Source organism: Cucurbita maxima, unplaced genomic scaffold (genome assembly GCF_002738345.1).
Source record: "Cucurbita maxima cultivar Rimu unplaced genomic scaffold, Cmax_1.0 Cma_Scf00002, whole genome shotgun sequence".
NCBI classification, from domain to species: Eukaryota; Viridiplantae; Streptophyta; class Magnoliopsida; order Cucurbitales; family Cucurbitaceae; genus Cucurbita; species Cucurbita maxima.
The window spans coordinates 848351-874326 of NW_019272018.1; the positions used below are offsets into that span (position 1 = coordinate 848351).

At 40.1% G+C, this 25976-nt stretch overlaps 1 protein-coding gene across 1 annotated transcript; it reads right to left on the bottom strand.

Annotated features, from left to right (window-relative positions):
- Positions 1-22653: 22653 nt before the first annotated feature.
- On the bottom strand, positions 22654-24316 carry LOC111469102 (NADPH-dependent aldehyde reductase 1, chloroplastic-like). Its single transcript, XM_023114347.1, has 3 exons — positions 23735-24316; positions 22814-23172; positions 22654-22732 (listed from the first exon to the last, which is right to left on the bottom strand). Exons 1-3 carry the CDS (start codon positions 24232-24234, stop codon positions 22710-22712), a joined length of 882 nt encoding a protein of 293 aa, XP_022970115.1. The 5' UTR covers positions 24235-24316; the 3' UTR covers positions 22654-22709.
- Positions 24317-25976: the final 1660 nt, after the last annotated feature.

The window sequence follows — 25976 nt, forward strand, 5'->3', positions numbered from 1 at the left end:
CCGACGACATCCTGAGACTCGGGATGGCGTCAAGACATATGGACCCTATTGATGGGGATCGAGATGACAAGATGAGATGCGATGTTATATTGAGAGACCTGGGCCCGAGTAGAGGCAAGGTTGAGCCGAATGAGTTGGCCTAGCGTGGAGGCAAGTCGGATGTGTCGCAGACGATAGAACATACACGCACAGGCGGCGTATGTGGTTGAACAATCTTGGATTCTGCACAAGGGATGTTCGATTGGCGAAGACAAACCTCGCCTAAGGTCCGACGAAGCCACAAAGCCGGGGCGAAAAATACATATGGGGCTTAATTCCCCTTAAGGCTAGTCGTGAGCGTGTATAGATCACGACGCCACACGGTCAAGAAGTTAGGACCGTGACAGTTGGTATCAGAGCCACACTTTGTGTGTCTAGTCGGGCAAGACAGTCAAGTGAAATGAACCCAAGAGTTGATCGAAGACCTTACAAATGTGTCAAGAGTGCCGAAATAAGCAGGATAGTTGCCGGTCAGAATTATAATTAGTTGGGGGTTGAAGCCAAGACTACTGAGGTTCATTAGTGTCGTGTGTCGACACCTCAATATGGGGAGATCTACTCACCAAGCAAAACTAAGCTCACCTGACAAGAACTTGCAGTTCCGAAGTAAGAAAAGACAGATGAAACAGAAAGCACCATGACGGTGCCTTCCAAAGAACCATTCACATTAGAGGAATAGTGACAGTGGTTGCAAGCAGAGAAGCCGAGAGTCGAGAAAAGACAAGCGTCGGCCAAGTACAAAAGTTGTACACAATGTAAGTCCTTATGGGGGGGACAACCTTGCGGCAAAGAGGCAGTTGAGTTCGAGCGGGGGAGAGCAACATCAATAAGTCTCTCACCCCGTAAAGGTATTCAGACATACGAGCACACGTGTATTCCTTGAGCCACCACGTTGTGCCTAGGGTGGATGACTCCACAAACAGATGTCAAGACCAATATTCGCTCGAGAAGTGAGCATCAAGCTAGAAGTTCAAGTACAACAATAGTCACACGAAGGTGGAAAAGTACAAAGAGTTGGCCGAAAGACAGAGCCAACAACTGAAGAGACTGTCAAAGAGTTTGACTTTGCTCAATAGGAGGAGTGGTTGCTTCCAAAGAGTGTTGCGGATGGGTTTGCGATCCCTACCCCGAGGGGTGCACTAGTTCACAGGAGAAGTGGTCACGACCAAAGAGTGTCGCGACTGGGCTTGCGAGCCCCACCCCGAGGGGTGCACTAGTTTATGTGATCCACAGAGGATACACACACTGGGGCCAAGTTGGCCACAATAGGGCAAAAGTGCCCTTCTAAGTCCATAGTCGGCTGGGGAGTGCCTGCAAAGAGAGTTTACCTCACCCACAACTATGGCAAACGCTAAAGAGTCACGTCTACGTTGCGAGTCTCGGTGGCCGAGTCCAAGATGGGCGAACAATAGAAATAGGTCCGAAGGGGGATAGTTGTAGATAAAGGAACAAGCCAAAGTGAGGCAAGTTCACCCAACAACTGACCAAGTCAAGAGTCAGACCGTGGTGCCATCTGACAAAAAGAGAAGTCAGAAGCATCCACTCGAACTTGTCCTAAGTTGGCACAAGACGTCAGCAAGAAGAGTATTATGACAAAAGATCGTCAGGTGCTCAACAATAGTATACTTTTCTGAAGCACAACCAAATCCAGCGAGTCGAGTCTCCAATAGATAAAGAGTTGGATCATCATCGGGACGATGCCGAGATTGAGTGGGGGAGAATTTCACCATAGGTGGGGCGAATGCGCCCGAGAAAGTCATCGAGGATGATGACGAAATTAAGTGGGGGAGAATGTCACAATCTACAATATGATTGTGACTCGAGTAAGTCATCGAGCATGATGACTAAGTTAAGTGGAGGAGAATGTCACAACCATAGTATGAAGAGAGTAGGTTGTGACCCTCACGCCATGACAAGCAAAGGGGCGTCCCTCAAGAGACGCCCCATCCGGCCATATGCGGGCCAACATACGATGCTTCATCCAACACACCACCACAAAAGTGGGTATTGAAGACATGTTGAGACATAAGCATAACAGAGACATCAGCATAGACATGAAGGACAAGATAGGCTTGTTGAAGGGCTAGGTAGGGCCCCGGGCCTTTACCTCAAAAGTCGGGGTTTTGGAAGGAATTTGGGCATGCGGTTCGAGAGTTAAGTCCGTCCATATGAAAGATGAATGCTCGCCAAGTTTTGTGTCAATCGAACATTGGACGGACAATGCACGACACCGTATGACACCTCACTAAAATCATGTCTACACCTGGTAGAATGAAAATGGCTCAAAATGTACTATAGGGGTACCATGGTGTTAGCTCTCCACCACCACTGGGCCCTGTGGCCTAAGTGAGCTACCCTGTGGCACATACGTGTATCACAGTGTGGGCGAGCTTGCCGAGACGAGTGTCTCAGGCGACTTCCTTTGAAATGGGGTTTTGAAGGACAGTACCGGACGACACGAGTGTGTCGGTATTGCGCCCTAGCCCGCATGTTGGAGGTTGCTACATACACCCGCTATCTGGTAAGGTATCCGTAAATGATTCGGCATGGGCACGGGAGGGCCTATGCCTCGATAGAACCCGGATGGATGGATGCTCGGGAAGTTCCGATGAGGTGAACGACACGCGGGCCCATTCTCGATGGCATGACCAAATGAGTTATGATGGCCGACGACATCCCGAGACTCGAGATGGCGTCAAGACATATGGACCCTATCGATGGGGATCAAGATGACAAGATGAGATGCGACGTTATATTGAGAAACCTTGGCCCGAGTAGAGGAAAGGTCGAGCCGAATGAGTTGATCTAGCGTAGAGGCAAGTCGGATGTGTCCCAGACGATTGAACATACACGCACAGGCGGCGTATGTGGTTGAACAAGCTTGGATTCTGCACAAGCGATGTTTGATTGGCGAAGACAAACCTCGCCTAAGGTCTAACGAAGCCACAAAGCCGGGGCGAAAAATACATATGGGGCTTAATTCCCCTTAAGGCTAGTCGTGAACGTGTATAGATCATGACGCCGCACGGTCAAGAAGTTAGGACCGTGACACTGGTCAGCTACTAAGTCATCCTACGTGGCTCCAAGTCCCCTGCTCAGGGACGGGTTTCTACGACCCAGGAGTCCTGTTCAGAAGACCCCTTAGCTATCACCACTAGGTCTGGGCACTTGTCACACTTCCCTATCAAGATCTGCCAAGCTCAACGATATCCATACCGAAGCTCTGTCTCGACGGTACGGTATCGGAGCAGAGAGGGAAGTGGAGGTTCTGATGACACTATCCACAGTGCTCAACTCTAGCGGGCTACCTATAGTTACCATGGTGATCTACTATTCTTTCTAAGGTGGAACTTGGTGACTTAGACTTGGATTCATGCATCTCTAGGATTCTCGTGCAAGGTCTCACAAATCTATCAGGTTTCGAATTTTGGGCTCTAGATCCACTGGTAATTGTTTCATGGGTCTAAATGCACGGTATTCTAGAGGTCTCCCAATCTAGGATCTCGTCTAACCTACTTAGTCACAAGCACCCAAATCTACGCTCATAATTCCTTCCTATTCAACAAGAAAGATAACACAAGCAATCATCATGCATAGGAGTTCACACACAATAGTTCATGCAATATTAACAAACATGCTCAGGAAGATAACGTCCATCTTTACCCGGAGCGCAGATTTCACAAGTTTCCCATCCTCCTCATACATACATAATTTATAGAATCTCAATCAAAACAGATTTAATAAAAATTTCATATCTAGCTTTCCAATCATTTAATTTTCGCAGTTTCCATACTAATATGCTAGGTCCGGCTAGCTAGGTTTATGGGTGGTAGCATGCATGCTTGTTCCTAGCGGTTCCTACAAGTACTGCTCGTGGAAATCCAAATGGCTATTTACTTGGTTGACGCGTGCCTTCCCAAACTTGAATTATTTGCTGGAAAAGGTTCCAACAATTCTGGAATTTCCTTGATAGGTCCTAATTCACATAAAAATGAGATCAGAGTTGAAATCGGGGCAAACATTAAGCAAACGGGGGTCGAACGAAGGGAAAATGGTCATTCACGTGCCTACACACGCGTTGATGCCCTCTGAAGGGTGTACTACGAGCGGCTTTCTATGCGCGACTTCCTATGCAGTCTCCGGCCAGCAGTCGGATCGGTTCGGTTCGCGTGGTTCGAACTCAGGCCGACCCGGTTGCGCGTGCCTGATGCGCTTCTCCAGCCCGCAGTCGCCACGTGTTGCTCGTCGATCCTGCCGCACTCCTCCGTACGCCAACCGACACGTGGCTTCGATGCCTCCTCTCTCCTCCTGCGTTTTTTCCAGAAATGTGAGTTTGGCGTTTTCGATTCATTTTCTTTTGATTTTTATATCTTCCAATCCATAATCCGAATCAACAAGTTCTCTTCAAGAATATTGTAGATCTCATATTCTATTTCTACAATATATTTTTCTTATATTTTTTTTTTGGTAATCACACGTCTTATTATTTGAGTTCGAATTTGGAGAAAAAACACTAGTTATTACCGAAAATCGCGTTTTCTCTAAACTCCGATTTTCTTCCAGAAACTTTACATACCCCAAAAACTCCAGATTTAACGCTCAAGAAACTCCTCAGATCTAGATAAAATCGAAACAAGAAGTTCGGAACCTTACTTTGTCCGTTCTCAGATTTTTTTTGCCGAAATGAGTGGATCCACCACCTAAACTTTTTTTCCAGCACCGAGAGAAGTATTGCTTCAAAGTTTCTTGCCTTGGATTCGATTTCCAATGGCAATTTGTCTTCTCTACTCTTCCTCTCTTCCAAACCCTAATTTCTTCTCCTTTCTCCCTCTTTTTTTTTTTTCTCTTTCTCTTTCTTCATAGAGCCCAAACCCTTTTGCCCCTACGGTGTTATTTTATTTATTTTTTATTTATTTATCTAAAAATTTAGGTATTACAATTCTCCCTACTTAGGAACTTTTGTCCTCAAAAGTTTATCCCGAAGGGAATGAACTCTTCATCCACGTAGTGGAAACATTGGGAACCATTTTGATTTTTTATCAAGAATTAAAACAAAGCAATAAATAGAAGAGTAAGAACTCATTCCAACCATGTAAAAGCTTTTCAACATTCCCGAGATCTTCCTTGCAATGACTCAAAACACAAAGTAAAGGTTTGTGGGAGCCTCTTGAAAGAAAATCTCAAAGGAATTGGAGAAAGAGTTTCGAGAATTCGATAGAGATGTAATTTCATTATCTAAAGAACTCGAACAGATTGATATATCTTTGACTTAACGAGAGGATCCTATTTATAGGGACTTTCAGAGAATATTTGCTAAATAATATATTTGCATATTTAATATATTAGGATATTATACCTTATACAAATCATATTTAGATATTATAAGATATCTTATTAGATTTAACTAATTTGAATCTCATTCAAATTTTAAATATATTTTTATTTAATGTATCAAAATACATTAATTGATTTAATATTTAAGTGTATCAAATACAATAAATATATTTTTTCTTAAATATATCTAATATATTAAATATTAATTTGAACCCTTCAAATTAATATATTTTTCTTCCTTTATATTTAACATATCTAATATATTAAATATTAATTTGAACCTTCATATTAAATATATTTTATCTATTTATTTAATATATTTAATATATTAAATATTAATTTGACATTTCAAATTAAATTTATTTTCTCCTATCAATTTGAACCCTCCAAATTTATTGACTATGCTAGCAAGGGGACTTTATGGACCTATAGATTATAAGCTCTAATACAAAATTAATTAATTAAACTCTTTAATTAATCAATTTCCATTCTATAGGTCACTCCACTATAGACCTAGAGTTGCACTCTTATGCACTGTAGGACAAGTTATGTCCATTGATATAATCATAAGTCGATCTTCACAAATTGTTCATAATTACAGTTGGGTCAAAAATCCGTTTTAACCCTGTAATTACATCTTTCATCTTAAGTACCACTAATTCTCTAGTGAACAATTTGTCTATGATCCAATCATAAACCAAGTCCCTCAGGCCTGAGAGGGTGGGGCCCCATTGTTCAAGTCCCAAAATCAGAGAACAACTCATCTACTTCCTTTATATGGAAATGAGTGAATTTCATCCCATGATATTATGTTCCCACAAAAGTACTTTATGACTTATTAAAGATCAAAAACTCCATATTTGGTAAGTCCCCAAAATAGTAGGCATATTCAGTCCGCTAAAAAAAAGCCTATTTGGTAAGTCCCAAAATAGTAGGCATATTGAATTGGCTAAAAAAAGCCATTGAACCCATGTAAATTAAAGGACAAGCACTCACCTGCACTCACCGGCAGGAGTTCATAACTCACTTAGGATTAAGATCGAGTCGCATATAATCATCATGTGAAATATTAATCTTTTCAATTAATGAATTTATAAAGAGAGATTAAATATTTCTTGGTCTAGTCTTATACAAATTCATTGTATAGGATACCCCCACTTACATGTCTCCCTGTGAATGATTTGGATCAAAACACTTGTAACGATTATAAAGTGGGCCGTATCAATAGCCTTACCAAGGTAAGGCACCCAACCTCATCCATATACTATAGACTCTTTAGGTTATTACTTGAACACGATCCTCTTATATGTCAATCACATATTGTTCAAGATTACATTAATAACCTTGGATTTTCATACATGGATAACAATTAAATTACAAATTAAATAATATAAATTATTGTTAAAAACTAAATAATTAATTACGAGGCTTTAGGGCATAAATCCCAACATATCCTCCCCGGAAGAGTTTGGGGTAAGACCTCCTCGTGTTATCCTCACATTCCTAGGTGGCTTCGTTGTCCTGATGGTCTTCCCATAAGACCTTGGCTAATGGAATCTCCCTTTTCATGGTTTCCTTACATCACGTGCCATTATCCCTATGAATTTTTTTCTTCATATGTTAAAGACCTTGGCTAATGGAATCTCCCTTTTCATGGTTTCCTTACATCACGTGCCATTATTCCTATGAATTTTTTTCTTCATATGTTAGATTCTCCCGAAGGGGAAGTGTCTCGTGATCGATGATGTGAGTGGGATCCGGAGTGTACTTTCTTACATCGATACATGGAGTATGTTGTGCACTGCAGCGAGCGTGGGTGGTAATGCTAGTCTGTATGCCACGGGCCCTACCCTTTCTAGGATTTCAAAAGGGACCCACGAACCTCGGGCTCAACTTGCTCTTCTTCCCAAACCTTAACACTCCCTCATTGGGCTACTTTCGGGAAGGCGTGATCACCCACTGCAAACTCGAGGTCTTTCTTACGAGAGTCTGCGTAACTCTTTTGTCGACTTTGTGCAGAGAGTATCCTCTATCTGATTTTTTGTACTGCTGCGTTGGTAGTATGTACCAACTCCAGCCCCAAAAACTGTTTCTTGCCTACCTCCTCCCAGAATATAGGAGTTCTACACCTCCGCCCATATAGAGATTCGAATGGTGTCATCTAAATAGTTGCTTGGTAACTAATGTTATAGGCAAATTCCATAAGGGCCAGATGCTCATCCCAGCAACCTGCAAAGTCTATAACACACGCCCTCAATATATCTTCTAGGGTTTGATTAAGTCATTCGGTTTGTCTATCTGTCTGAGGATGGAATGCAGTACTGAACTTGAGTTATGTTCCCAACATCTTCTGTAACCCTTTCCAAGAGTCAGAAGTAAACTTAGCATCCCTATTAGACACAACTGGGCCCATTGGACACTGGTACGCCGTGCAGACAGACTACCTCCTTGACGTGCAATTGGGCCCATTGGTCCACTCGATAAGTGGCTTTATCTGGGATAGAGTGGGATGCTTTGGTCAATTTATCTTCAATGGCCTAGATGACGTTGAAGTCTCGCTTCGGTAGGCCCAAGATGAAATCCATACTTATTTCCTCTCATTTCCACGCTGGAATATTCAGCGGTTGCAACAACCTTGCTGGTCATTGTCTCGGGGACTTTACATGCTGACAGGTCAAACACCGACTCACATACCCAACTACGTCCTTCTTCATTTCTAGCCACCAATAACTACACTTTAAATCCTGATATATTTTAGTACTACTAGGGTGAAATGTGTAGGACGTGTTGTGTGCCTCAGTCATCATTTCCTGTAGAATCTTCTCATCTCGAGGTATGCATAATCGGTCCTACCACATCAATCCCTCTTCAGAAGAAACTAAGTATCCCTCTGGTGTCTCAATTTCCTACTGACCCCAGATCTTACTGAGGTGCGTTTTAGCTCTTTGAGCTTCGATGTTACGTTTCTTGAGGGTGGGTTGGATTGAAAGTTTGCGCTAGTTGAGCGGTGACGCCTCTAACCAAGACCTCTATTCCAGCCCTCTATATCTCATCCTATAGATACCTCGTGATCAGGACGGATGTGTGGGCTGTCTTTCTGCTCAAGGCATCTACCACTACATTGGCTTTTCTTGGGTGGTAAAGTATTTCAATATCATAGTCCTCAACTAGTTCTAACCACCTCCGCTATCTCATGTTCAGCCCTTTCTGTGTAAACATATGCTAAGGCTCTTGTGGTCAGCATACACCTGAATTCTCTTGCCATACAGGTAGTGACGCCACGTTCTCAATGCATACACCACAGCTGCTAGCTCTAGACCGTGGGTGGGGTAGTTGCGCTTATACTCTTTCATTTGTCTAGATGCGTAGGCTATCACTTTGCCCTTTTGCATGAGTACACACCCTAACCCTTTTCCTGAGGCGTTACTGGAAACCACAAGTCCATCTGACCCATCAGGCACTATAAGTACAGATGTAGTGGCCAACCTCATTCTCAGTTTCAGAAAACTCTCTTCACACTCTAGTATCCAGACAAGAGTTTCCCTTCTTGGTCAATTGTGTCACGCTGTTGAGGTCTTAGGAAATCTTGTACAAACCTTTTATAAAAGTCTACTAGACCGAGAGCACTCTTTACTTCAGTGACAGTGGTTGGTCTAGACCATTTCAAAATTACTTCAATATTAACGGGATCCATCGTTATCCCCTACTTGGCTACTATGTGGCCAAGAAAGGCCACCTCCTACAGCCAGAATTCGCACTTCGTGAATTTAGCATACAACTGGTGGGTTCTCAGTAGAGTTAAAACATTCCTCAGGTGTTCCTCATGCTCTACCTCAGACTAAGAACACACCAGAATGTCGTCAATGAACAAATCACAAATATGTCTAGGAATTCCTTAAACGCTCTGTTCGTCAGTTCCATAAACACTACAGAAGTGTTAATTAAATCAAAAGACATGGCTATGAACTCATAATGTCCATAGCGGCTTCTAAAGGTTGTTTTAAGTATGTCTTCCCCTTTGTTCTCATCTGGTAATATCCCGACCTTGTCGAGACGGTCTTTACTACTTCTCCAAAATAGCCTTGTAGTTTCATCTCATTTAGCCAACTTTCTTCTCAGCTATCTTTTATGACTGAGCTAGTCACATTTTTTCTCGTAGTGATATTTGATCACTGGCTTTTACGAGCACATGAACCTTTCAAGTTCTTGCACAGGATCCAAGGGAACTCTCTGAAAGCTCTTGTTTGGTAGCTAGCCTCCCTCAAACTTTGAGGATACTATGTCTAGTGTCTTCTCTGAGACATAACATGTCTTTGCTAGTCTTACCTGTTTACAAGTCACCATCTCACTATCCTTCCGGTAGTTTCCAAAATCACATTGTTTGAAAGTTCTACCTTTATCTGAGAATGCTTCACAAGTTTGACATTACACTCGTGTATGAAACTGGAGTTCTACTCTTTGTAGTTTGGTTCACCTACACAAGGGTTGGTTCTTATTAACCCCCATCTGGACGTTCTTCCTTTAGACGACAAAGGCATGGCCATAGCTTGACCTCTTTCTTGCTGTTCTCAACCCTGAGGTTCGCTGGACTACCTTGATAGTTCCACGTCCTTCATCTTGTGAGCATACATGACCTGACCAAAGGATAGATTATAACACAATTTTATGGTCCTGATAACCACGTGCTGTTTTGGGACTTGGTCCTCTCCACCAAGGTCCAAAGTGACTTGTCATTCATTACGTGATCCTTCCGAAGAAATATCCTACACCCCATGACTCCTTAGTGGCATAAAAGCGTACATCTCACTTATGGAAGTCGATAACCCTCATCTTATCTCATGATGACTCCAATCAACCTTAGAGCCATGGCCTCCATAGTTTCACTCTCTCTGGTGGTGAATCTTATTTATTGACTTCCAACTTAACCAAACTCACTCGTGAAAATGGTTTTCTTGAGGGGTGCTTAATTCCTACAGTGGCCGCCCTTACTTGTAAGAACGATATTGTTTGGGTTTAGTATGTGGTTTGCACCAAGGCAACTCTATATTGTCTAGGCCTACTACGTGGTCCCCACAGAGGCATGCTTGACGTCTAAAATTATGGTCATGGGAGGCTGGTCATAGGTATATCATCTCGTGCAGGGCCTTAAAAGTTTCATGTACATTTCTATGGGTTGGACGTCACGCACTCTGCGGAGTCATCTTTCTGTCTTACTAAGGCCAGTAAGCTAAAACATGATCCCTCTCGGCCTCCTCACAATAACTCAAATTTAGCATCAACATATAGAGGGAATATTCACTTTTAACACCCTAAGGCGTTAACCCAAAACATACATCAAGTTCTTACCGGCATTACATCATACCATAACGTACTAAACAAGGATAGCCTGCATACCTGGTCGAGGAGAGGCATGTCGTCGAGCTGAGTCACAGAGGTATACGACTCTCTATCCTAGGAAAAAGTCTACAGAATGAAAACTCGACTGCTTTGATACCAACCTGTCACGACCTGATTTTCGAGGCTTCGAAAAAACCGAATCGTGACTAAAAAGACAAATCGAAAACAAACAAAAAGAAAAGTAAAGTAAAAGATTAAAATACCATTTAATTAAAACAAAATAGAGAAAAGATTTGTTTCAAATTATTACCGAAGGAATTACAAATATAAAATGAAATACAAAAGAATCTAAAAGGCCGACAAGGGACTGACGCTCTGGAACGGCACACCTCTGTGATAGTGCAGCTCTCGAACACCTCCCCATATCGACTGGTACCTGAAAAAAAAAAGGGGAGAAAGGGGTGAGTATAAAAATATACTCAGTAAGCAACCTACTTGTAGGCTCTTTTAGCATCCTTATCTTAATAGGTATCCACGATCTTATCTCTGGGTTCTAGTGAGTGCTAATGATAAAAAAGCAACCTACTTGTAGGCTCTTTTCGCATCCTTATCTTAATAGGTATCCACGATCTTATCTCTGAGTTCTAGTAAGTGCTAATGATAAAAAAACAACCTACTTGTAGGCTCTTTTCGCATCCTTATCTTAATAGGTATCCACGATCTTATCTCTAGGTTCTAGTGAGTGCTAATGATAAGAATCACGGTGTTACAAATGTTCCAACTGGACCTATTACACGATCCAAGGCGCCTATTACACGATCCAAGGCGAAGAAGATTCAACAAACATTCATTCTTCATCTACAAAATTGGATCGGCTCGGTTCAACCATCATTTGTAGAATTAGAAGTTGATACAATTGATGAAGGACAATTGAATATTTTCACAGTTGAAGTTGGAAAACATTAAAAATGTCAACAACAGGGTTTGAAAGAATATCAACATTTAGTGAAATATTTTATTGTTTTTTTTTTTTTTTTTTTTTTCATTTTGCAATGGTCCATTGGTCAAAATTGACTTCGTCATTTGTGGAGATTAAAGGGGATTGGGATTGAATCCGGCCACAAACGTCTTTTGTCGGGAGACTATAAATACCCACAATATGTTATGTAAAAAGGAGATTCGTGGATGAATGTAATTCAGATCTCAAATTGAGACGTTTCCTTTAGAAATCCGAGCATCATATTTGTCATTTCTAAGTTTCAAGAAATTCTTGTGGTAGAATTGCACCCGAGTCATTCAATCAAGCCTTGATCAAGTTAGATTGTGGAGTGACTCAATTTAGAACAAGGTTCCAAATCTTGCTTATAGATCTTCGATCGTAAGAGGTAATCTAATTCTAGCCTAATCTCTTGGTTGATTCAAATTTCGTATAAGGAGGTGTTAATTACTTTGATTCAAGGGTTCTTGCTAAAACAAAAACTTGGATCGTTTGGATCATTGGGCTAAGGATTAGGGTTGCCTTATCAGCTAATTATGCTACTACTCTCTTTTCTGTATCTTAGGAGGCTTGCCCATCTTATGTAGTGGAATGATTAGTGTCTTGAGGTGAGGCGCCACCTCATAAGTAAATCTTAGGGGATCGTATGACTGGATCTGAATACGTTACTCTCTTTGAACATCATCCGTGGAGGTTAGCTGACAACACTCACATGGGACCATACATCTACTAAATTCGGGGTGAGACCCCCTGTGTGCCGGTCAGCTACTAAGTCATCCTACGTGGCTCCACGTCCCCCACTCAGGGACGGGTTTCTACGGCCCAGGAGTCATGTTCAGATGACCCCTTAGCTATCACCACTAGGTCTGGGCACTTGTCACACTTCCCTATCAGAATCTGCCAAGCTCAATGATATTCGTACCGGAGCTCTGTCTCGACGGTACGGTATTGGAGCAGAGAGGGAACTGGAGGTTCTGATGACACTATCCATACTGCTAAACTCTATCGGGCTACCTATAGTTACCATGGTGACCTACTATTCTTTCTAGGGTTGAACTTTGTGGCTTAGACTTGGATTCATGCATCTCTAGAATTCTCGTGCAAAGTCTCACAAACCTATCAGGTTTCAAATTCTGGGCTCTGGATCCGCTGGTAATTGTTTCGCAGGTCTAAATGCACAGTATTCTAGAGGTCTCCCAATCTAGGATCTCGTCTAGCCTACTTAATCACAAGCACCCTAATCTACGCTCATAATTCCTTCCTATTCAACAAGAAAGATAACACATGCAATCATCATGCATAGGAGTTCACACGCAACAGTTCATGCAATATTAACAAACATGCTCAACGGGATGATAACGTTCATCTTTACCCGGAGCGCAGATTTCACAAGTTTCCCATCCTCCTCATGCATACATACTTTATCAGAATCTTAATCAAAACAGATTTAATAAACATTTCATATCTAGCTTTCCAATCATTTAATTTTCGCAGTTTCCATACTAATATGCTAGGTCCGACTAGCTAGGTTTATGGGTGGTAGCATGCATGTTTGTTCCTAGCGGTTCCTACAAGTACTGCTCGTGGGAATCCAAATGGCTACTTACTTGGTTGACGCGTGCCTTCCCAAGCTCGAATTATTTGTCGAAAAAGATTCCAAAAATTCTGAAATTTTCTTGATAGGTTCTAATTCACATAAAAATTTGATGAGTTGAAATCGGGGCGAAAATCAAGCAAATGGTGGTCGAACGAAGGGGAAATAGTCACTCACGCGCCTAACGATCGCTGATGCGCTCTGGAGGGTGTACTACACACAACTTTCTACGCGCACGTGTCCACATGCGACTTCCTACTCAGTCGCGGGCCAGCGGTCGGATCGGTTCGGTTCGCGTGGTTCGGACTCAGGCCGACCCGGTTGCGCGTGCTTGATGCGATTCTCATGCCCGCGGTTGCCACGTGTTGCTTGTCGGTCTTGCCGCACTCCTCCGTACGCTTGCCGACACATGGCGGCGATGCCTCCTCTCTCCTCTTGCGTTTTTCCAGAAACATGAGTTTTGGCGTTTTCGATCCATTTTCTTCCGATTTTTATATCTTCCAATCTGTAATCCGAATCAACAAGTTCTTTTCACGAATAACGTGAGTTCTTTTCACCAATCTGTAATCCGAATCAACAAGTTCTTTTCACAGAGCCCAAACAACTAGACCCCTTACCAGGGGAAAAATGACCCTTTTGCCCCTATGTTGTTATTTTATTTTATTTATTTATTTATCTAAGAATTCAAGGTATTACAATTCTCCACGGAAAATTTTTCTCGATTATTATTCTTATAGAAAAATTGTTATTTGAAAAAAAAAAAAAACTTTTTAATGTATACTTTTCAACTTATTGGAACGGGTAATGGATTTGAGAAAGTTTCTCCCTCTTATATAGAACTTGGAATTGGAATTTAGAAAGTCTCTCTTTGAAAATATATTTATATTTATATTAATATTATATTAAGCCATGCCGGGCGGATCGGGATGGGGATGAAGAATATAATCCTCATCCCGAACTCCATTTGTCAAATGGGAATAAATTTTTTATCACTCCTTCCCCCAATCTCCATATAAACAGGAAATCTTCGACTAGTACGAACAGGTCCCACGAGGCCCAGCCCCATGTCACGGTCATACTTTTTCAATCATGTAGCATCGTGATTTTGACATACTCACAACCTGCCTTGAGAAAAACTCAAGTCCGACGTTGTGGCTTCATCAGACCTCATGCGATGTTTGTATTCACCAACCAAATATCACTTGTGCGGAGCCTAAGCTTATTCGGCCACACACTGTGTCTGCACGTGCATATTCAATCGTTTGTGACACAACGACTTGCCTCTATACTAGGCTAAGTCATTCGCTCGATTTTGCCTTTACTCGGGGCCAATGTCTCTCACATACAACATCACATCCAACATCATTTTGGTTCCCAATTAACATGGTCAATATGTCTTGACGTCATTCCAAGCCACGAGGTGTTGTCAATCATCGCAACTCACTCGGTCATGCCATCATCTCCAACATCCATCCATCTGGGTTCTATTGAGGCATTGACCCTGTCCATGTCATGTCATTTATAGACTCCATACTAGATAGAGAGTGTACAATCCAACCTCCAATACATGAGCTAGGGTGCCATACCGACACGCCCTTGCTACTTGGTACTATCCTTAAAAGACCCATTTTAAAGGAAGTAACCTAACACACTCGTCTCAAAACGTTCATCCTCACTATGACATACGCATGTACCACATAGTAGCTCACTTAGGTCACAAGGTCGAGGGGTGGTGGAGAGCTGACACCATGCCTCCCTCTAGTACATTTTGAGACATTTCCAAACTGGCGAGTGTAGACATGGTTTTGGCGAACGGACATATGGTGTCATGGAGTGTCCGTTCATGGTCCAATTGACACCAAATTTGCGAGCTTTCATATTTCATATAGACGGACTTGACTCCAGAACCGTGTGTCCAAATTTCCTTCGAAACCCCGACTTTTGCGGTCAAGGCATGGGCCCTACCCAACCCTGCAACAAGCCTACCTGTGACACTCATGTCTACTCGTTGCCCTATCTTACTTTTAATTATGTCTCGTTTCCTCTTCAATGTACACACTATATTGGACCTCGCGTGGTCGGTAGGAAAAAAGCAACTTGTAGAGTGTGGTCGCCGAAAGTGCGCGAGTCATATCACTTGAAGTCTTGTAAATATCTCACTCCTCTGGTAGATTGTGAGTTGTTGGCTTGTTGAGTTACAATTTGTTCTCTCTTATAATTGTCAGGGTGTTTTGAAGATGCAACTGATGTTCTTGGTCCGTCGTAGAGTATATGAGGATTTTGTCTATGAACACTATGACAAAAGTATCTAGACATTCCTTGAACACTCGATTCATTAACTCCATGAACACAGCAAAGATATTAGTGAGTCCAAATGACATAACTATGACCTCATAATGACCATACCTTCTTATGAAAGTGTCTTCGGCACATCCTCCTTTTTTTATCTTGATTTGGTGGTAACCTGATCGTAAATCTATCTTAGAGAACACTGTTGTTTCTATGAGCTGATCAAATAGGTCTACAATGTGTGGAAGGGGATATTTGTTCTTCACTGTCTTCTTGTTTAACTCCTTATAATTGATGCACAAGCACATCAAACCATCTTTTTCTTAACGAACAACATCAACGCACCCCATAGAGATATGTTGGGGTAGATAAATCCTTTATGCAATAACTCCTACCGTTGTACTTTGAGTTCTTTTCATTCAGTTGGCACCATACGATATGGGGCTTTAGAGATAGGACTAGTACCTGGTTCTAGCTCTATTTCGAAATTCACATATCGAGAAGGGAAAATTCCTGGTAAGTTCTTTAGGAATACATCTGGGAATTCATTTGCTTCTTACTTTGTAGTTAGGGGAGTTTCTTCCTTTTTTATGTTCATAGCTCTTACTAGTATAGCCCACGCTCCGTGCTAGACTAACTTATTTTCTTTCATCATCAATATTACTTTAGACATAGTCTTACACGTGCTCTTGAATTTAAATCTAGTCTTGGACGGTGGAGTAAACACAACTTCTTTCTTATAATAGTCTATACTAGCACGATTTTCAACTAACCAATCCATACCCAATATTACATCATAGTTAGTCATGTCAACGACCATTAGGCTTACTTCTAGGCTAATTTTTTACAGTATCACTTTACCGTTTTTTACCCTATTTGTAGAAATTAAATCCACCCCTGCCGAGATGCTAACAGAAAATTCTTGCAACAAAGCTTCTAATACAAATCTTGCTTGATTGACAAAAACATTAGATATAAACGAATGCACAGATCCTGAATCAAATAATGGTAAAGCAAGGTGACTGAGAATAGATAAAGTATCTGTCACCACGACATCGAGAATCTCAATGTTCTTACTAGTGGAGGCATAAGCTCTTGCCAGAGAACGGTTCTGAGTGGGGTGATCTGCTGTAGTCGGACTCCTCTACTTATTACTAGGATTATCTACACGACTTCTTGAACAATTCCTTGTCATATGAACTTCCTACCCACACCGAAAAGAGGCTTTGGTGTAGGCCAAGCATTGCCCCCAATGATTTTTCACATATTCATTGCATCTAGGCCTCTAATCTTCTCTATTCTCATATCGACCTTTGACCACACTTAGGATCTCGGTAATATCTCTCAAGTCGTCGTTGTGGTCACATAGGAGGTTGGTCGTGATGATCAATCTGGTCATGACGTCGCTTCTGTCCCACGATAATAGTTGGTGGAGGGAGTTTTTGAGAGACATCTTTTTCTATGGCCATAGCTACTCTCAGGATGGCAGAATAAATAGTAGGCACTATCGCCTTGACTATACAACAGATCTCTTTGTCCAATCTCATGATGAATCTCCGTCCTAATTTTTGTTCAATGTCAACCAACTTTGGAGTTCGGTGAACTCTTGCTATTTGTAGAGTAGAGCATATTCTAGGTAATATTCTTCTAGAAAGGCACTCTTGAAGTCTGACCACGAGATTACACCTCTCTTAGGACTAAGAATCTCGCGGATGGACTGTCACCATAACTCTCCTTTGCCTCGCAGCACGAATGCTGCACATTGTACCTTTTGATCATCTGGGCAATTCGTCAGCCTGAACACTGTCTCTATTTTTGTCAATCACAATTCTGCCACTTTCCGATCGTCCGTAGTCCCATTAAATATACAAGGGTCACTCCTCGTAAAGTCTTGCAAATTTTTTCCCTCTAGGGTTGATGACGAAGCATTAGCTTGTTGAGTTGTTACCATCGTTTGCATAACCGCTTGCAGAGATTCCCACATTAGAGCAGTTGTGAGGTCTAATGTGGCAGTTGTGGGGTCTAATGTGGCCTTAGTTGCCGTTCGTGGCGGGGGTGGCATCGCTTCCTCAGGTCGATTCACTGATGCTTTGTGGACCAGACTTCTTCTACCTCTTCCTCTACCTCTAATAGGGGTCACCCCTTATGCCCTCTTCCTCTTCCTCGTCCTCGTCCTCTAGGTCCTCTAGGTGGTATAATCTATATACAACACATAACATACTAAGTCTATAACACTCAACTTACGTACATTACATACTTCTCTTCTCAATCACATAAATGCATCCAACAAATGCTTACGAATCTACATTATCATAATCATATTAATATACTTGACATAACATGCCTACTTTGTATTATCATAATCATGCAAACACATCATAACATATTAATATACTTGACATAACATGTCTCCTTTGTGTTATCATATAATCATGCAAACATATCAAACATAACATGTCAAACTTTACTTTATGAGAATCAATCTACCACATGCATCATTTAACTATTCTAGTTATTATCTTTAAAAAGCATACCTGACCATGAAGGTATATCTGCTGGAGGACCATGGAAGTATGATAGGCCTATCTCATAGGCCGATCTACAGGACCTAAAAACTTAGGGTTCTAACACCAATTGTAACGCCCCTAATTTTCTTGTCTAAACTAGTGACGTCACCAGATGCATACTTTAAATAACGTATGCAGATATTCATAATAAACACTTTAAAACATGAAGCCATGGAATTAAACATTTAATTTAAAAGAAAATAAAAATAACATAGTCTTTGGACATGAAGAATGAAGTAAACCACCTATCAACTACTAAATGAAATTTAATGCATACTACTGCCCTATCTTGACTTCCATGGCCTTTCTAGCATTCATCGTCATTCGTGTAGAGGCGTTTTCCGTTACCTAAAAAATATAAGATTAGCATGTGGCTTGATTGTTTTAAGAAATACTCAATAAGTTACCCCATTGTTGGGGTTAGTAATGCGATCACACATATAACATGATTGAGACCTATCCTTTGAATCGTAACATGACCTTGGCTCTTCCAGTTTCGGGCAAGATTGGATGTGTGATACTTCCCCACACACAACCCATGCACCCGCACATGGACCCACCAGGCGGGCTCATATATGTACCTCTTAGACCTGGCTTGGTCGGGCACAACACATTACACATCGTTGCATGCCACAGAAAAGGAAAGACCCACATGATATCATAGCGAACATAAAATATCGAAGGTACACCTTCGTACTTACATAACATAATGGAAATGTGTCTCAATGCACATGACATACATACATGCATGAGGTCCCCTTGATTTACATTCATAGCATAACATCATTCCATTTCTCCTTTCATCCATGATATATTACATATATGCATCATGTATGCTTGGCAATAATCATATAATCCATCACATAACTTTACATGGCAAGATATGACATGACATACATAACATTTCATTTCATTCCTAACATAGCCTAATGGTTATCACATGCATACATAACATAAGTGATTATGTCAATACATAGAACACATAAGCTTAACATAAAATAATATGGAGCATGCAGGGGCCATGAGACATGCACATCATACATCATTCAATTTTATAATTTCAACCGTAAGGTCACTTAATGGGTTGGCCTTGATCGAAGTTCCTAATTATTCTGTAGTTGCATACAATTGTACTTCAACATTTAATTTTACCTATGACAATGTATACTTGGCAATCATCACATAATCTATCACATAACCTTACATGGCAAGATGTAACATGACATACATAGCATTTCATTTCATTTATATCATAACGTAATGGATATCACATGCATACATAACATAACTGATTGTGTCAATACATAGAACACATAAGCATAACATAAAATAATATGGTGCATGCAAAGGCCACGGGACATGTACCATCATACATCGTTCAATTAACTAACAGTAAGGTCACTTACTTGGTTGGTCTTGATCCTAATTATTCAGTAGCTGCTTCGGCAACTATACTTCAACATTTAATTTTACCTATGGCAATCCATATCACATACTTCAGGACATATCCATATCTCAGGAAATAGTATAAAGATTTTATACCGAGCCGTTTAAGCTGCCAAGTAGAGCAAGGGTGAGCTGCTAAGATAATAGGAGATTTAAGTTGCCGAGCTGAGCTACCGTAATGAGCCGATAAGTAGAGCTAGGGTAAGCCACTAAGATAATAGGAGAAAATTCTCGATAAGATGAAATAATGAGAGTTAACGAGTGTAAGTAACCGTTTGACCCTAATGAACTAACAAGCAGAGCCAAGGTGAGCTGTTGAAATAATAAGAGAAAATTCTCGATAGGATGAAATAGTTGAAGTTAATGAGTATAAGTAACGATTTGAATTGTTGCAAGAAATACTTTAAGAATAGAAATATTTTAAGTGGTTGAGCATGACCCCCAAAATTATGCATGCTTAGGGATTGGAACCAACATGTATGAACTTTGAACTTTGGTTGGTAAGAAACCATTTGGATTGTTGCAAGAAATAATTTTAGGATTGGACTTGGAATGCTTGAAGTCGTTGAGTATGACCCCAATAATTATGCATGCTTATGGATTGAACCATTTAACTTTGGTTGGTCCAAAACACTTATTAGGATGAAAGAGTAAAATATGCATGTCTAAGACAAATATTAATGATCATATGAACTCCTATGCTATGGTTGATTTCTCTCGATAATATTGAGAAATGATCATATTCATACTTCAATGAACTAGGCTTTAAAGTGACAAAATTTTCATTTTGCCATATCTATACTTCAATGAACTAGACTTTAAAGTGACAATTTCATTATCAAGAATCAAACTCAAGCCTTCTAAGTAAAAACTAGATATCCTAATCGTTGGACGACAACAAAACTTGTTGAATCATTGTATTTAAGATGAAAGGAGGAAATTCTTGACTAGATAAAATAATGGGAGTTAAGAGTGTAAGTAACCATAGTGTATGAACTTTGGTTGGTTCAAAACACTTATTAAGATGAAATTGACTCGAGTAAGTTTATGAAGTCGTTAAGAGGAAAATATGCATGTCTAGGACACATATTAATGATCATATGAACTTGTATTGGTTTGATTTGGTATGGTAATAGAGAAATTACCATATTCATACTTCAATACTTCAAATTTTCGTTGCCAGGAATAAAATCCAGGTCTCTAGGGTAAAACTCAAATATCTCATCCGCTGGACGACAACAAAACTTGTAGAATCATTGTAAGTAAGACGATAGGAGCAAATTTTCGATCAGATAAAATAATGGAAGTTAACGAGTGTAAGTACCCATTTGGATTGTTGCCGGAAATACTTTTATTCTTTGATTCAAAACACTTATTAGGATGAAATTGACTAAGCAAGTTTATGGAGTGTTTAAGAGGAAAATATGAATGTCTATGACACATATTAATGATCATACGAACTCCTATTGGTTGATTTATTATGGAAATAAAGAACATTACCATATTTATACTTCTCTAACACTTCAATGAAGTAGACTTTAAAGTGACAAAATTTCTGTTGCCGAGAATCAAATCCAAATCTTTTGGGTGAAAGTCAGATATCCTAACCGCTGGATAACAACAGAACTTGTTGAATAATTGTAAGTAAGACGACAAGAGAAAATTCTCGATCAGATAAAATAATGGAAGTTAGCGAGTGAGATCTTCTGGGTGAAAGTCAGATATCTTAACCGCTGGATGACAACAGAACTTGTTGAATTATTATAAGTAAGACGACAAGAGAAAATTTTCGATCAGATAAAATAATAGAAGTTAACGAGTGTAAGTACCCATTTGGATTGTTGCCAGAAACACTTTTATTGTTGGATCCAAAGCAATTATTAGGATGAAATTGATTGAGTAAGTTTATGAAGTGTTTAAGAGGAAAATATGAAGGTCTAAGACACTTATTAATGATCATATGAATTCATCTGATTTGTTATGGTAATAGAGAAATTACAATATCCATGAACTCCCAAGTGAAAGCTAACCTTGGACGACAACAAAACTGGACACATATTAATGATCATATGAACTGAACTCCTATTGGTTGATTAGACATGCACATATGCACCTTGTCACAATCGCACTCTTATGATAGAGGACAACGATTAGACATGCACATATGCACCTTGTCACAATCGCAATCTTATGATAGAGGACAACGATTGTACGATACTTATTTTAAGTCAGCAAACAAGTCGAATAATAAAAATTAAAATTTGCCGACAATCTTGACGTATGATTAAGCCTCGAGTCACATTTGGCAGAAAATATTTTATAAAACATGAAAGTCAGCAAACAAGTCGGATAATAAAAATTAAAATTTGCCGACAATCTTGACGCATGATTAAGCCTCGAGTTACGTTTGGCAGAAAATGTTTTATAAAACATGAATAAGAAAATGTATTCGAAACAATTTGAAAGAAAACAAAGCAACCACATGAGCGGAAAGAATCGAACGTTAATTCCATCTCCATTTTCTGAAATCCCATAAGGTTTTCATAATCCATATGGGGTAGAAATACGTTTGAAAGTGAGGTCATTGAGCTTACTATGATGTACACCGTGCTATTGTCGCATTCTCCCTCTCCTATGTTGTCCCTCGTACTATATCCACGTGTTTCCTTCTTACCTCGGGTTCCATCTCTATCATGTTTCTCTTTGTTACTCACTCGTTTTCCCTTGTAGATGAGTCTAATGAGGGTGGCCGACAGACGTGTGGTCTCATAGTAAATTTAAAGTTACATTTAAAATAAACCTACATTAAGATCAAACATAAGAAATTGAGAACAAAAAATCAACATACATTTAAAATAAACTCAATAATTCAATATATTAAGTTACCTATTTTTCTTTAAAACTAAATTTAATAAGATCAAACATAAGAACATTAAGCCGACATAAACTATATATTAAAAAAAACAAGCGTAACAAATTACAAATTCACCCTTCAAGTCTTGAGAATAAGAAAGGAAAAAAAAAAAGAGTTGCATAATATAAACAAGCACACCATTTTTTGTGAAGACAAGAAGCTGCAATTTTAAGATCTCACCCTCATTCAAATTTATCCATTCACAATACTCCCACCTGCATATATTCATACATATAAAATATCATTTATAATAAATTAAGATGTTTATAGTTTTTTGTGGTTGCATGGAAACTCACCGTTGGGATGGAGGATTTGGCCGGTGAAGTAGGAAGAGCAGTGGTTGCAGGCGAGGAACACATACGACGGACCAACCTCAATTGGCTGCCCAGCTCGCTTCATTGGAACTTCACTTCCAAAGCTTTCAATCTCTTCGTTGTCAAAGGAAGCTGGAATCAATGGCGTCCATATCGGACCCGGCGCCACTCCGTTCACTCTTATCCCTCTTCTGGCCAGCTGAAGGGCCAGACCTCGCGTGAACGCCACGATCGCGCCTTTCGTCGCTGCGTAGTCTAGCAGCTGGGGGCTGCCCTTGTACGCCACTACTGATGTTGTGTTTATGATTGAGCTGCCTTCTTTCATGTGCTTCACCGCATGCCTGATTCAACCACTGATATTGTCACATAATATGTTATCCACTATGAGTATAAAGTCTCGCGACTTTACTTTATACCTTAAATTAATAGAGATGTATTCTTTGTTGTGGTTAGGAGGGAGTCCCACGTTGCCTAATAATTTCAATGTTAATAGGCTTTTTAAGAAGCTCAAAGTAAAGCGATGAGAGCTTATGCCGTACAGAGTCGTAATTCCTAACATAGTATCAGTGTCATGCGCTTAACTTAGGCATGCCAATAGAATCTTCAAATATCCAATAAAAAAATTGTGAGTCAACCAGGAATAGTCATTAAACATTGAACAATATCATACCATTGTAGAGTAGTATCGTGAATCGTGATTCGTAACCTTCTTTAGGTATAAAGACAGAATCATTTCTTAAATTAAACCTTCTTTACTTATTCCTTCCTTAAATTAACATTCTTTAATGATAAAGACGGGATCATTCCTTAAATGAGCTGAGGGTACTCCCTTGGAATCGTCCTTAACAAAAACTTTACCTTATAATCTAGCCCATTTGTATTAAAAAAAATTAACTTTCTTACTTGACCATGAAGAATTGAGAGAATATGTTAGTTCTGAAAACTCTCTCGAGCCTTTGCTCATCAATCTCCTCCACAGACTGCGTCTTGTGCTGCTCAGCTGCAGCGTTGACTAAAACATCAATCCGACCGTATGCTGCCACAACCTCGTCTATCGCCCGTTTACAGTTCTCGTCGAACCCCAAGTCAGTGCCAACTGCAATCGGCGGCTTAGCATCAGCGGCCTGACATTCCCGGAGAATCCCAAGCATATCTCGTGCGTCCTTCTCCTCCTGATTCTTCACATAGGTGAATGCCACAGTGGCTCCCTCGAGTGCGAAGCAATGGCACACCGCTCGGCCTATCCCGGAATCGCCACCGGTCACGAGCGCCACCCTGCCGAGAAGCTTGTTGGAGGGCTTGTATTGAAAGCTTGTGAATTGAGGAGGAGGGTCCATGACATGCTCTTTCCCTGGCTGGGTTGGTTGCTTTTGGGGAGGAAACTTATGCCCTTCACTAGCCATTGAAGCAATTGATATTGAAAGAAAGCTCACTTGCAGATGATGAGAGAGTGTTAAAATGGAAGATAATGGAATGTTTGAATGAGAATGGGAAGGGTTTATAAAGGGGATTGGGAGAGTGACACGTGGAAGATGTGTGGAAGAATAGTGTACAAAGTGTCCACGTCATCTCATGCAATGGACACGTAGGACAAGTTTGGTGAAATTAAGGTGATGGAGTGAGAACATGAAGACACGTATGTTGGATAAGTGAGCAAGTTAAGGTTGTAGTCGCCTAGGATCATCATCATGTAGGAGGTGAATGGATAAAGATGTTCAACTTAGTAGAGTGGAGTTGAATGGATAATTTATTTTTTCAGTTGTTAGACTTAAAAGAACGATGTGTTTAACTGGTTGATCAACTTTAAAAAGGGTTTGATTTAATGCTTAATAGTTTAAAAGAGTGTTAACGAGACCAAATGATAACGAGTTGAGTAGGAATATAGATGGAGAATTTTTCGACCCTGTTCTCCTCTCATTCTCTATTTTGAAGAATCGAGGTTAGAGTCGAGAATCTCAATTCAATGATTAGATCCTTGCATAAAATGTTTTTATTTTTTGTTGTATATATATAGGACGGATTTGGAGGCTAGGTGGAAGTATTTTCCGTCTCTCTTACCGTTGGTGTTGGTTATTTATGTATGATGGTGCCTGCCCTGTGCCCCTTGCATGCACCATGTGTGTTGTTCATGTATGTTATGTCATGTGTTTTTTTATTGTGAAATGCCGATGTATGTCATGCTTATGTACGTGATGCTTTTTGCATGCACCATGTATGTTATGTCGTGTTTTTTTACTAGGTATTTTGTAAAATACTCAAACCCCATGCTACCTATATTTTTAGGGGGTAAGGCTCCTATGTACGGTTGATAGCGGACACTACGAAACCATGGAAATCTTAGGGAGGGCTTGTAGGGTAGTAGATATTCCGTTTGAGATCCTTTGAAAAATAATTGTTGCATTTGTTTCTCCTAGTTAGTTGTTTGATTGATTTCCCTATTAGGTTGATCCTTAGTGCTATGAACTACTAATAATAATGAACATGCCGTTGATCATTAAGGTTGCTTTATATGAATTTTCGTATTTTTTTCCTATGAACGTGAGGTGACGTCGCTACTTAGGTTAAAGAAAATTAGGGGCATTATAGTAGAAAGTTTCTTTGATAAATAAGAAAGTAATCGTTGGCGTTTTCCGAGAATTTTACGTAGACCTCTTTGAGATGAATAGTCTTTTTTGTGCAATTCCAAATGGGTAGTAAGTCTTCATAACATATTGGTGAAACTGGCTACATGAAATTCAACCGATCCTCCATTTTCTTTTTTTTTTTTCCTTCTTGCGAACTAACCTAGCAGAATGAATTTGACTGAAATTCGAAATAGATCTCCAATTTGACTTTATACCTAATCAAATTAGGGATACCACACTCGGTTAGGAATAGAGCCCTACATAGATTCGATCTTGTGAGTATTTTTGCCATCGTCCCTACTATAAATGCACTAATAGTAAGTATAATTATATCATTTCATGTATCATTATGCACATCTATCTTTAAAAGCTGGTTAATGTATGACATTAAAAGTCAATGCTCATCCTTAAAAAAATATCTACCATCGTAGAGCTACGTTTTAATGTCAGTCAATGTATAACATGAAAATTGATATACTTGTCAATAAAAAAACATTTGTCAATGCCCGACATTAAAAATT

Coding starts and splice junctions, on each gene's coding strand:
- LOC111469102 (XM_023114347.1), bottom strand. CDS start 24,234: ATGGCTAGTGAAGGGCATAAGTTTCCTCCCCAAAAGCAACCAACCCAG. Junction 23,173..23,734: donor TCTCAATTCTTCATGGTCAA/GTAAGAAAGTTA, acceptor TGGTTGAATCAG/GCATGCGGTGAAGCACATGA. Junction 22,733..22,813: donor CCAAATCCTCCATCCCAACG/GTGAGTTTCCAT, acceptor GAATATATGCAG/GTGGGAGTATTGTGAATGGA.